Source organism: Mastomys coucha, unplaced genomic scaffold, assembly GCF_008632895.1.
Source record: "Mastomys coucha isolate ucsf_1 unplaced genomic scaffold, UCSF_Mcou_1 pScaffold8, whole genome shotgun sequence".
In the NCBI taxonomy this organism is placed as follows: Eukaryota; Metazoa; Chordata; class Mammalia; order Rodentia; family Muridae; genus Mastomys; species Mastomys coucha.
The window spans coordinates 73,529,347-73,542,412 of record NW_022196914.1 but is presented as its reverse complement, the minus strand read 5'-3'; the positions used below and the strand labels follow the sequence as shown (position 1 = coordinate 73,542,412).

The 13,066-nt window shown below is 41.0% G+C and overlaps 1 protein-coding gene across 8 annotated transcripts in view; it reads right to left on the bottom strand.

The window, feature by feature from the left end:
* Nucleotides 1–13,066, bottom strand: part of Cdc20b (cell division cycle 20B) — a 66,557-nt gene that overhangs the window by 34,743 nt on the left and 18,748 nt on the right. For all 8 annotated transcript variants that reach the window (XM_031360071.1, XM_031360068.1, XM_031360066.1 and 5 more), the window contains 2 exons: nucleotides 5,695–5,926; nucleotides 2,383–2,516 (listed from right to left, as the gene is read on the bottom strand). In XM_031360071.1, coding sequence (XP_031215931.1) covers nucleotides 2,383–2,516; nucleotides 5,695–5,926 — 366 coding nt within the window. The remainder of the gene's footprint in view (nucleotides 1–2,382; nucleotides 2,517–5,694; nucleotides 5,927–13,066) is intronic.

The window sequence follows — 13,066 nt, the reverse complement described above, 5'->3', positions numbered from 1 at the left end:
AGACAGGGTTTCACTGTGTACCCTGGCTGTGTCCTGGAACTCACTCTGTAGATCAGGCTGGCCTCAAATTCAGAAATCCGCCTGCCTCCACCTCCCAAGTGCTGGGATTAAAGGCATACACCACCACTGCCCAGCTTGTTTTCTGTCTCATATGAGCTCAAATAATTAGAATTTATACTCACAGCATGATCTTTCCTCTTGCACAGCATGTACACTAAGCACAGAAAGGAACACACACTGGATGAATAGTCTTGACTGGTGTACTCTTGTGGCTTCCCTAGTTTAAAGCCTTTGGGATGAAACACTGCTTCCTTCAGAAGCTAGTCACTAAACTTGGTAAACCTAAAAGCATGTTACTGACATGTAATGTGCCCAAACGACCTAGAGTGAACTCCTAAGGTCATAAGAATAGATCCAAAAGAAGAAACTCAACTAGCAACTGCAAAGGCTTACTGAAAAATATTCATTTACAGATCTTCTAGGGCAATGGTCCTCAGCCTTCCTAATGCTGAAACACTTCAATATATGTTACGGTGACCCACAACCATAAAATAATTTCATTGCTACTTCATAACTATAACTTTGTTACTGTCATGAGTTGTAATGTCACTATCTGATTTGCAGGCTATATGATATGCAGCCCTGTGAAAAGGTCATTCGGCCTCCAAAGGGGTCACACCCCACAGGCTGAGACCCACTGGTCTAGAGCATAGCTTCTAACTGTAGACTGTGGGGGGCTGAGAAGCAGTTGGCAGAACTGAAGGCTCTCTGAACATGCAATGATCAAAAGTTAATTCAAAGCCAAATGCCTGGTGAACCTAAGTTATTTCGGTGCTCACTCATGTTGCCTCACACAGCTTCACTACAGCCTCAGCTCTGAATAAACAGCATGGTGCTTTGCACTGCAAAGTCTGTCATACCACATGATGTCAACAACCACTGCCTCAGACACCTCAGCTCAGATTCAAGGCTGTTGTACACTAGAATAGTAGTAGTTGGCTGTGCACACAAGGTTTTCTGCTCTTATAGAAACACAACGATTTAATTAAGAAAGACTTCTAGTATTTCCCTCTATCCTTCCTCAGCAAGAAAGGATCAAAGGAATATATATATGTTATTTTATGCTACAACATTTGATTTTTAAAACTGCTATTTGAATTCCCAACTTGAATTTCATAAAGAAAAATAATCAGAAATGAATTATGGCATGAGTTTAGGGCAGAATTTCTAACCGTTTCTGAAATGGCCCTAAACATGCTTCTGCCATTTTGCACTATGTACTGACACAAAGCATCAATCTCAACACTAATGATTATAAAGTCAAAACGTCAATCAAATCTGAAAGACCCTAAAATAGTCTGCAGCCTGTAATATTGGCCATTCATTTAATTTTTCATGAAAAATAAGCACATCCATCTCATTAGCATGCAAGTTTGGTTTAGTCTTAACAAATATCTATATATAGAGATATATAGGTATATAATAAACAAATGTTTTAAAATACATATGTCATTATTTGTTAATAGGAAATACTTGGTTTTTATTCCCATTTTATATACTTATATCCCCAAAGTCACATAAAAAATTTTCAGGTGGGGGCTGGAGAGATGGCTCAGTAGGTAAGAGCACTGACTGCTCTTCCAGAGGTTCTGAGTTCAATTCCCAGCAACCACATGGTGGCTCACAACCACCTGTAAGGGATCCAATGCCCTCTTCTGGTGTGTCTGAAATCAGCTACAGTATACTCATATGAATAAAATAAATAAACGTTTTAAAAAATACTTCTCAGGTGGAAAGGGGTAATAAGAAAGGCTGCATTACAGGAACAAACAAATTGATGCTGAGAAGTTTTTAGATGCCCCTTTAGGACAAACCGAGTCACCCGCTGGCTGGGAGGAAGCACACTAGGTGTAATCTCGCTGTAGTTTTAATTGTCCCGTCTTCAGTGGCTATTGTTCTTTGCTGTCCTCTGAGTTGTCCTCTTGTCCTATGGGGAATCTTTTCTTTTAAGTGCCTTTATTCAAGTCCCCTGTTTGGTCTGTCCTTTCTTCCTGGCTCCTGAGGGCACATAAGCACCTCTTTCTTCATATTCAAAACTCATTTTTTTTTTGTTTTTTGGGGGATTTTTTTGTTTTGTTTTGTTTTGGGGGGTGTTTTTTTTAGATTTATTTGTTTATTATGGGTTAAGTACACTGTAGCATCTTCAGACACTCCAGAAGAGGGCGTCAGATCTCATCACGGATGGTTATGAGCCACCATGTGGTTTCTGGGATTTGAACTCAGGACCTTTGGAAGAACAGTCAGTTCTCTTAACTGTTGAGCCATCTCACCAGCCCTCAAAACTTGTTTTTCCGAGCTTTTCTGTCTTGTCTCTCTGCCTACCTGGCCTTTGGTGGCAACATTTTCCTTCCAGCCTCTGACCCCTGCAAGAGGTGGCTTGCAAAAATGGAGAGTGGAGTTATTCACTTCAAAATTTCCTTTAGCTGGGGTTTTCAGTGAATCTGTGCTGTGGGATCCTGTAAGAAAGACATTTAGCTTTGAATTTTTTTTTTTTAAACAATGTAGTCCCTTGAATTACTGATCTGCTGGCCACAGCATCTTTCTCAGTAGATTAGTTCTCTGACAAAATTATCCAAAAAAGAAAGGGGAATGGACAAGGGCCTTGGTTAAAGCACTGGGCTCATGCAAGAAACTGCCTCAGTGCCCTCGAGAGCCACAACGAAATGCCTGACTCTATCTCCAGCAGCAGCTGTGAAAACACTTCACTTCAGCGTAGATAAAACAGAATTTCAGAATAGGTTTAAAAAAATGGTTTCGTAGCTTAAATGATGCTGCAGGAAGCATCTTGTCAAGCTAAGGTCATCCGACTCGACATCACTGTAGGACGTTTGCATTACGAGTCATTGGCCTTTGCTACTCCTTAGGGTATCACTGTGCCTCTCCTCTTCCTTGTTACAGAAAAATGTCTTAACAGGTGGTTGGCAAAAGCAACAGTAAAATACTTACTAAGAAAACAGAAGTCAATGTTATTTACATCCATATTTTTCATGTTTTCTGTGATGGTTAGCTTTAGTTGTCAACTTGTCAAGTCTAGAATCACCCAGGAAGAGAGTGGGGGCTTGTCTACATTAGTTGGCCTGTGGTATGCCTATAGAAGACTATTGTAATTAAATTAACTGTCATAGGAATGCCTACCCCACTGTGGGTGACACCATTCCCTAGGCAGGGGATTCTGAACTGTGTATGAGTAAAGAAATGGAACCAAGCACCAGAAAACAAGCAAGTAGGCATGTACGCATGCATTTATTCCCTCTCTACCTTTGGATGTGATGTCATTACATGCCTCAAGTCCCTGCCTTCATTCATCTGAAATGATGGAGTGTATCCTGGAATTGTAAGCCAAATAAATTCCTCCTCCACTAAGTGGTTCTTTTGCCAGAGTACTGTCAAGTAACAGAAATGAAACTAAAATATATTCTCTTATCAAAAAGCCTTCATCAGGCTTTTTACTTTAAAGGAATACCTGTCAACCCAACCTAAAGGCTAAATGTCTACAATATATATCAAAATATAAATATTATATATATATATATATATATATATATATATATATACCAAGGATCCTCCAGAAAAGCTTAACCTTTTGATAAATGAGAATTCTTTCTGCATTTGACAACTATGAGCTTGATGGTCTTCAGTGCCCAGGACTCAAAAATATAACAGACAGACACTAGTTTAAGGGAGGAGAGAGGGGTACACATGAAATGTCCCACAGAGTTTTATATTTGGCTTTTTCTTTTAAAAAATTTTTATTACTGTGCTCTTTTTAGAAGTGTGTAAAGAAAAGGCTAGGCCTCAGAACTTCAAACGAAAAAGGAAAAGCTATGTTTAAAGCCAGCAAGACAGCTCCATGGATAAACATTCATGTCAGGAAAACCTGAGTTCAGAATTACCTCACTGTGGCAGGGGGAGGTTGACAACCTGAGTTCAATTCCTAGAACCCACATAAAGGAGGGAAGAGAAAAGCAACTCCACAGAGCTATCCTTTGACCTCCATATGCATACCATAGCACATGATCCCCCCACAGATAGATAGACAGACAGACAGACAGATAGAGATAGATAGAAGACAGACAGGGAAATACAAAAATAAAAAAATTAAAAACAAAACAAACAAAACCCCAAAACTATGCTTGGAAGCTGTCAGCGTCTCCAGCCTCAGAAGGCAGGAGCTAACAGATTCATGCACAGAGCAAAGTATGGCTACTAATGAACCTCTTTGCAGAGATGTCTCTGCAGACAGGGACAGAAGGACCTTCCGAAGTTGCTCTTCTGAAACAAAATGAAACACTTCCAGCAAAGTACCTCGAATCCAGGTGTGTGATTGTGTCTCAGGACTAAGCTAACAGAGGAACTGGAATGAGCTTTCCTGTACACTCCTTTTGATTAATAATCTGTTGCTTGAGATTTTCAATTTTCCACACACTGTTTTATTAAGAAGCAACTGGTAAGCTAATTGTAGCAAGAAATTCCTCTAAAACAATGAATATCCAAATGTCCTCAATTATACTGAATACAAAAGATTTCCTACACTCCTGAGTCTCCCCCTGCCACAGTGAGGTAATTCTGGGGTTGACACTTGTCATTGTGTGGAAAATTCCTCCGTTATGAAGACGTGGGTCTCTTTTCAGCCTTCAGAGCCACAGTACCTCAGAAAGAGGCTGGCACTACTGTCAGCATCTGTCTTAAGAAGCATACTGAGCTTGCACAGTGGCTCGCACATGTCATCTCTGCCCTTGAAAGGCTGAGTGGAAGAATTGTGGCAAGTTTGAGGCCTGCCTGAACTTGTGAATTCTCTGCCAGCCAGCCAGATATACATAGTGAGACCCTGTCAAGAAAAAGAAAAGAAGGAGGAAGGAAGGAGGAAAGAAGGATGGAAGAAAAATAAGGGAAGGAAAGAAATGAGAAAAATGCAAAGTCACAAGACCATGTTGCATGGGACCTTTAAAGAGTAGAACAGAAATTAAAGCATTAGATCACAGGTGGAAAATTTTGCTCCTGAAGAATGAAAATTACAAAGGATACACTCAGATGAGAATCACATATCTCAAAAAGAGCCCTTCCAGGGCTCTGACTGGTGAATCAAGGATCCTGCTAATCACATCAGGGCTTAGGTGGGAAGAATGTGTTCTCCACCACCTTGCCCCATCATGCCCAGCATGCCCCACCATGCCACTGCCACCCCAGGGCAAGCATCACAGTTCTTCTTTCTGCCACTCTCTCGCTTGCTCTCTTTTCTACTCTCTTCCTCTCATCTCTCCTGCTTTCATCTTTTCTTTTATTCAACTTGATTATATAGCTACAAATATATTTTTTTTCAGACTCTCATGTACCAGGAAACTTTCCAAAATCATTAACATTTTGAGTCTTCAAAACAAAATCATACTCATATAGTGCAGAAATATATATATGCATACATATACACATATGAACACACACAAATATATAAATATATATGTTCTCTGAGCCATTCATAAAGTACAACATATTATAAACATAACAACCACTATACTATAGAAAGAGCAGACACACAACTTGTGTCAGACTAATGTGGCCTGTGGGAACCCCAGCACTTGCACTACCTACATAAGGAATTGCAACTATGTTTAACTGAATGCCTAAAACTGAGCTCACCACGTAGAGTTAGAGTGTCTGCTGCTGGTGTTGTCTTCAGCCCAGATCCCAGAGATTCAGGGCTGTGGGACAGAGGGCCCTCTTCCACAGAGGAAGAGCTTTCCAGGTCCCTGGCTGGGCTGGGCTGCCATCTGGTGGTGATGGGGCTGCTGGCCACAGGAATCTCCGCAGACAGCCTCTTCACGAAGTTGTTCTTGAAGTTGGAGTATGTTGTGGCAACTGAGTCAAACTCCTGTTGAACGACAATGAAAGGTGTGAGATCTAATGGGCCCAAAGATGCAAAGGGTTAAAAACTCCTTCCAATGGAATCGCATGTTGTTTATGTAGAACACCACTATAGATGTGCATGAAATTTAACTTTGGTGACCCTGAAGAATTTTTTTCTATTATTTTTGTAAACACTAGAACATCATTACATAGTCCCAGCTTCCCATCCATGGTTTGTGGGGATACCCACACAGTTTAGAAAGTGATTCTATTTGACTTATCTTCATTACAGATCCATGTAAATAAAGCGTGTGAAGTGACTCTACTGAACACTGTCAACCTCCTCTCGCTTCAATTTTCTTGCTGACTCTAAGGTTTAGAACTTGGCAGGCTAAGCAAACCATGTCATGGGCCATATCCAGACAACAGCTACACTTCCAACCATGCCATTTAAGACTGGTGGAGACTAAAATAAGGAGGAGCTGCCATATTGGAAGGAAGACAGACACTCTTGTTCAAAATGTCCTTGGTTTTCTAGAATCTAAATATGCATTGAGAGGCAATAATTTTGAGTTTAAAAGAGGGAGGGAAAAGAAACAAATCTGATGGTATGTCATATGAGGAATATGATCAATAGGCTTCATGCTGGTAGTCACCCTGTGCCGTAACATGTCTGCATTCCTCTGACTTTGGCAACTGTCACCCTATCACTTTAATGATTCCCACTTGGAATCTTGTCCAGGACTCTCTACTGAGGTAACCACTGGCTCATATTCTCAGCTGGATTCACCTACAACTCCTTCAAGGCCCTGCCTGGAACACTGCCTGTGTGCTCCACACTGGATTAGCAGCTTATTGAGTCCAAGTAATGGTCCTCTAGGATTGCAGATCCTAATCCCTGGCACCTATCAATGTCACCTTCCATAGCAAAGAGCTTTTGCATGTGAGGTACCCACACAAGGTACTAATGTGACTAAGCTTCACACTAGCTTACACGAGTTGGGGATACTACCCACACATCCTATCAAGGCCTGAATGTCATCATTTGCCCTGATAAGATGGTTGAAGGAGATGATCCAAGAGGAAATGGCATTGTGCCCGCAGAGTAGATTCCAGCAATAACATCCATGGCCAGAAATGCTGACCTCTACCAGAACTGAGAAGCACAAGGCATTGGTGCTCCAGATGAGTCTCTGGAGGAAGCAAAGCCCATTGACATTTGTCAACTGCCCTGCAAAACTTGCCTCCAGCCTCCATGATTGCAAGAGAAGAAGGACATGTTTTAAAGCAACAGCTGGGTGATTTCTTCCACAGGAGGCTGATGCACCTTCCACAGCTCCAACAGAGTATCCAATGATAGACCATGCTATATTAATAACACTTCTAATATACCCAACAGACATAGCATATAGAGATAGAGATAGAGACAGAGACATCTGAGTTAGAGGGCATGTTTGTTTCATCACTGTCCTCATTTAAGCTGGTGCTTCAGCTGAACACAGGTTCAGCTGTTCTCTGTGGCTTCCTCTTTCTTCTGATCATTTTTTTTTTCCTTCACCAACTTCAGGAAGCTGTCTCAGCTCTTAGAGTGCTTGGTGTATTCAGGCAGCACATTACCTTGTTTGTTTACAGTGATGCCCACACCGTGCTGGGTGATGTTGTAGATTCTTCCATTTTCCTTTTTTTTTTTTTTTTTTTTTTTTTTTTTTTGCCCTGGCTTTGAGGCATTATTTTTTGAATGATGGCCATTAATTCCCTTGATGTCTACAATATCATCATTCTTGCAGATTCGCATGGGTGGAGCCAAAGAAACAATTCCGTATTTCCCAAAAGGCCTAGAGAACATATAGCAAATGCCCTCTATTTTGTCATCTATTAGAGAGTTACTGGAAGATGGCTGCTGTGGCAGAAAGCAATGCAGTTTTTCTTTAAATCAGTACAATTGTTTAGGTCCCCTTCGTTTAGAAGACCTGGGTTCAGTTCCCAGCACCCACATTGGAAGGCTTACAACCACCTATTACTTCAGCTCCAAAGGATCTTATGTCTTCTTTTGGCCTTCAAGAGCACCTTGAAGGATAAATACTATGCATATAATATACATATACATACATATATAATATAGACATGTTCACACATGTACATGTACATGTACAGACATGTAGGCGCAATTTTAAGACAGGAGAAACAAAAGCATATTTCAGGTGCTGTGGCAGAACATAGAAAGGAGGCTCCCCTTTCTATGGCATCACTACACCTGGAGTTGGGGGTAGTTATGTTCCATTTCTTGACCTGGTAGGTGTGCTCAGCCTTTTGACACTGTGACACAACACTGTCATCTATGGTGTTCATTCTTAAGAAGAATTCAATCAAGTTGGGGGAGGGGCACGGCACAAAGCAATCACACAATGGTTTAAATGAGCTTAGAAATCTGTGTTAGGCTACTTCCATGGTTAGTCTGGGCTGCCGCTTCAACATGGTTGGTAGGACGCTTGCTTTGGGGATTAGAGTGGGTAATCACTACATAGTCTAGGCCAGTCTTGAACTCCAGGCTCCAGGCTCCTGCCTTTGTCCCCCACCCCCAAAGCTGGGATTACAGGAGAGCTTCACAACACTTGGCCAGAATGTTTTCCTCCTACTTGTTTTCATTATGTTGTATATCCATTGTATATACTTTTCAGAATGTTTTAATATTTCAAAATAAAAAATACAGGATGAGGAAGATGGAGAGAAAGAAGAAAAAAGAAAGGGGGAGAAGACATACATATATGCCAGGATTCAAAGGTCAAGTCCACTGTGAGGACAGGGTCCACATGAGAGAAGCTAAGATGAACTTCTACCAGCAGCTGCGTGCCAGCACATGTGAGCCTCCATCACATGCAGGAAGAGAAGCCAGAGTACAGACCCAGAAAAAAGAAGACACAAAAGGAATTGTCAAGTACTTAAAGAAATTCAAGTTATGAAAAGAAAGAAGGCTTATTTTAAATTGCTCCATTGGCAAAACCTAGATCAATGAAAGGAAGAGGCAAGTTTTCATTCAGTACAGTGATCTTTCCAAGAGAGCACAATTGGCCTAAACCTAATGAATGTATAGTACAGTTTGTCAGCCAATCCTTCCACTGGGAGTAGAGTTAGGTATTCAATGTAATCTTTTAATGTTTAGGCCTCAGCATTAATATAAAATTTGATTCATGCAAAAATTAATCCAAGTAAGGTAAAAATAACATATTTACATTAAAATATGAAAGCAATAACAAATGATATGCAAATATAGAAAACACAGAGGTCGCACGTAGACACTCCTGGCTGTGGGCTGCACCACTTCATCTTTGATGTTTTAAGCTTTTGTTCCAGGACCTATCTCCTGCTAAGGAAATGCCTGTCGCATAGTTTTAAATGACTCAAGTATTTATTAATAGAGAGGAAGAGGAAGATAAGAAAAATAAGACAAAGGAAGGAAAGGGATGAAGCCCATCGTCTCAGCTTGTCACCTTGAGTGGCTACATCATGGTGACATTATACAGAGAGGAATCTGGAGCCCAAGATAAATAAAAAGGAACCTAGAGAGGTTAAAAATAAGGTCAGGAAGTCACAGAATGAAGTGCCCAAGAAAACAGAAACAAATAGGTCTGGTGACAAATTATCTGACAGACAAATATTTGGTGGATGAGAAAATCCTGTAAAGTCCAGAAAAGGAATGCAAGTTGGTGATGGAGTTTTGCATTGGATGGAGAATCTCATGATGGTACAGATGAGATGACTCAGAACTGTGTTTGATCCCCAGGACCCACATGGTAGAAGGAGAGAATTGACTCCTACATGTCATCCTTTAGTCTCCACAAGTATGCCATGACACACACCCGCATACATACACAGATAGGTAGGTAGGTAGGTAGGTAGGTAGGTAGGTAAGTAGGTGATAGATTGATAGATAGATAGATAGATAGATAGATAGATAGATAGATATGATTTTTAAAAAGAGGAAAAGAAGGAAGAAGGAAAGAGAAAAAGGAGAAAGAAAATCTCATGACAAAGACAGCAATGACAAAGATGGCTCCATGACTCTAGTATATGCCCCACAACGACCTGATCATAGTCCTGCCACACATCCAGCCAGACCTAATGCAGTGGCATTCTAACCACAAGACACTTTGAAATCACAGTCTCGATACTGTATAATAGTATTAGAACCTAAATACCAAACTGATCTGATGAAATGACACAGTGGGTAAAGTCCTTTCTGCGTAAGCCTGGGACTTGAGTTTGGTCCCCAGAACCCACAAAGGTGGAGGAAGGGAAACAACCCCACAGAGTTGTCCCCTGACCTCCACATGCACCACGCCAAGGTGCAAATGTACAGAACATGCATCACGAACACACACAAATGATAAAAGATTTCAACGCTCCCAATGCCTTTCACATTCTAGTGGGAAATATAAGCCAAACTGAAACTGTCAGCATTCTATTGATAAAGAAAATATTTTTTAAAAAATTATTTTGGACTTTTCTCCACAAATGATATTTAGGAGATAGACATGTACAAGATGAATTAAACACCATACAATATATTTATGTATTAAAACACTCCTTGATGACATAAAAGTGTGTACAATTTAATGTTTTATGTATCAATTTTTAAATGTTTAAATAAAAATTATCCTTCTTGTTTTCTAATAGGTATTATCTGTTTTTCTCGTTGCCTGTGCCTGTTACTGGGGCATTCTTAGCTCCATCCATCCCTCGAGGTCCTTCTGACACGTTTGGAAACGCTGCCTTCATGAAAGAAGACTCTGCTTCATCTTGACTTTCTGCTCTGAGGACTTTCTGCAACTCCCTCCATGTGATTTCGAGACACATGGAAATGCTTTCTTGTTTTTCTATATTAATATAGGAGCAATCTTGCCTCCTATATTGTCCCCCACAAATGCAGTTTAACTATTACAAAGAAATGGTGTCCTACAGGTCAAAGAATTCTGGTTATGAAGCTGAAAGTGTTAAACTCTATTCTTGGTTGCTGGGTTCACTATTTCTTTGAACTTAGCTGAGTTAACTCCTTCCGAGAGAGAGAGAGAGAGAGAGAGAGAGAGAGAGAGAGAGAGAGAGAGAGAGAGAGGGGGGAGAAGGGAGGGAGGGAAGGAGGGAGGGAGAGGGAGAGAGAGAGAGAGAGAGAGAGAGAAGGCGGGGGGAGAGTGTTAGAGTAAGGTCACCCTTGCTGCCTTCTGTTTCCATTCTGGCATGTCCCCAGAACTCCATCACTGATTTTCAGTTTGTCCACAGCTGGTTCCTTCACTGGAACTTTACTCACATGCTTTGCAGAGACTGAGGTGGCCATTGAACCATGCCAATCACTTCATCCTGTGTTGACTCCCTAGTTTCCCCAGCCCTGACAGCCATCTTAGCAACCCTTCCTCTCTCTTAGAAAACCTTCCTTAACTTAAAAGAATACTGATGAGTTTTTTTTGGACCATTATCCCTCTGCAAAGAAATGTACAATGTAATACATGTTATTTCTGAGAAGAGCCTACTGTAGGCAGAATGTATAAATAATAGTGACAAATCCCAATATCTGAGAGACAATATCAGATCGTGCACAGAGAAACCCTGCCAAATCTGTATTTGTCCCACACTGTCCAGGGCAAGAGTCTGCTGAACTGTTGTCAATGTTTCATCAGTGGGCCTGCCTAAAAATGTGTATGACATGGTTTCAGAATGGTGCATGGCTTCCCAACCCTTAAGGACCATTAAATTAACACACTGGCTCTAAGTTTACCCTTGACAAGAAACATGCACTTGCTATTATGATGCATTATAACTGGATGTGGTGTTGTCCAGTTGTAGTCCCAACTCAGTGGGAGGCAGAGTCAGGAGGATCAGAGAAGTCCACAATCTCAAAGCCAGTTTAATAATAATAATAATAATAATAATAATAATAATAATAATAATAATAATAATAATAATGCCAGATGGTTTGCCTTCACACTGGAAAACCTGAGTTCAATCCCCAGGACCCACATGGTAGAAGGAAAGAACTAACTCCTACAAGTTGTCAGCTGACCTCTACTCATGTGCAGTGATGCTCAGATACACATACACAAACAAACATACATATGCATACACCCACATACGTAAATGAGGATAGATGCAACATTTAACTAAATCAAGTTTTAAAAGTGCTCATCTGCAGTGAACCTTCATATCCGACCAGCATGGGCCTCAGACCTAAATGATTGCTTACTTATCTAGGGTGCCGGCTTGTACCAAGATTGCTTGCAAGTTTAAACACCAGGACTCTAGCCTTTTCAAACCCACTCTACTCTGGATCACTAGGTGAATCTCTGTAGAAGACCAATTATTTTCTCAAAGTAATCTCACCCTATGCAAAGGGCCCTGTCTGAGGAGTGGTGCATCAGCATCCCTCGAAGAGGTAACCACTCTGGCTCCTTATCTCAAAGGGATGAATCGCATGGTTTGAATTTTCAAATTTTAGAAGTTCTTCTATAGGTTAACTTTTTAGAGACCAGGTTCCCCAGCCTGATGAATTGGATAAAGGACTTTATCCACAAAGACAAGGCACACAAGGCTCTGGGGTTCTGGTATGCATGCATCATGAGGAGATACCACAAAGAATGAAAATTCTTTGGGCTGGGAAGATGGCTCAGTGACTCCTCTTCCAGAGGTCCTGAATTCAATTCTCAGCAACCACATGGTGGCTCACAACCATCTGTAATGGGATCCCATCACCTCTTCTGGTGTGTCTGAAGACAGCTACAGTGTGTACTCATATAAATAAAATTAATAAATCTTAAAGAAAAAAAGGACAAAAATTCTTAGTCAGGAAGTCTTGGGTGGGTTAGATGATGTAAAAGGTCCAGGAAAGAGCAAGGCCAGAGTGGCTGAGTAACAAGGGAATGCTAGGACATGGTAGGAGGTGGGGCATTTGAACAGCTCAACCAGATGCCAGTAGAGGAAAGCTAACACTTTTAGGAACTGATCAGTTTCTGGGTAGTTTTGTTTTACACTGGAAATAAGTTTAGAAGGGAATCTTTTCTACATGATCTTTTTTGTATGTATGTGTTCATTCTTGTTTGGGGATCAGCAGCAGTGGTAGAGGTAGTGGTAGAGAAGGTGGTGGTGGTGGTGGTAGTGGTGGTGGTGGTGGTGGTGGTGG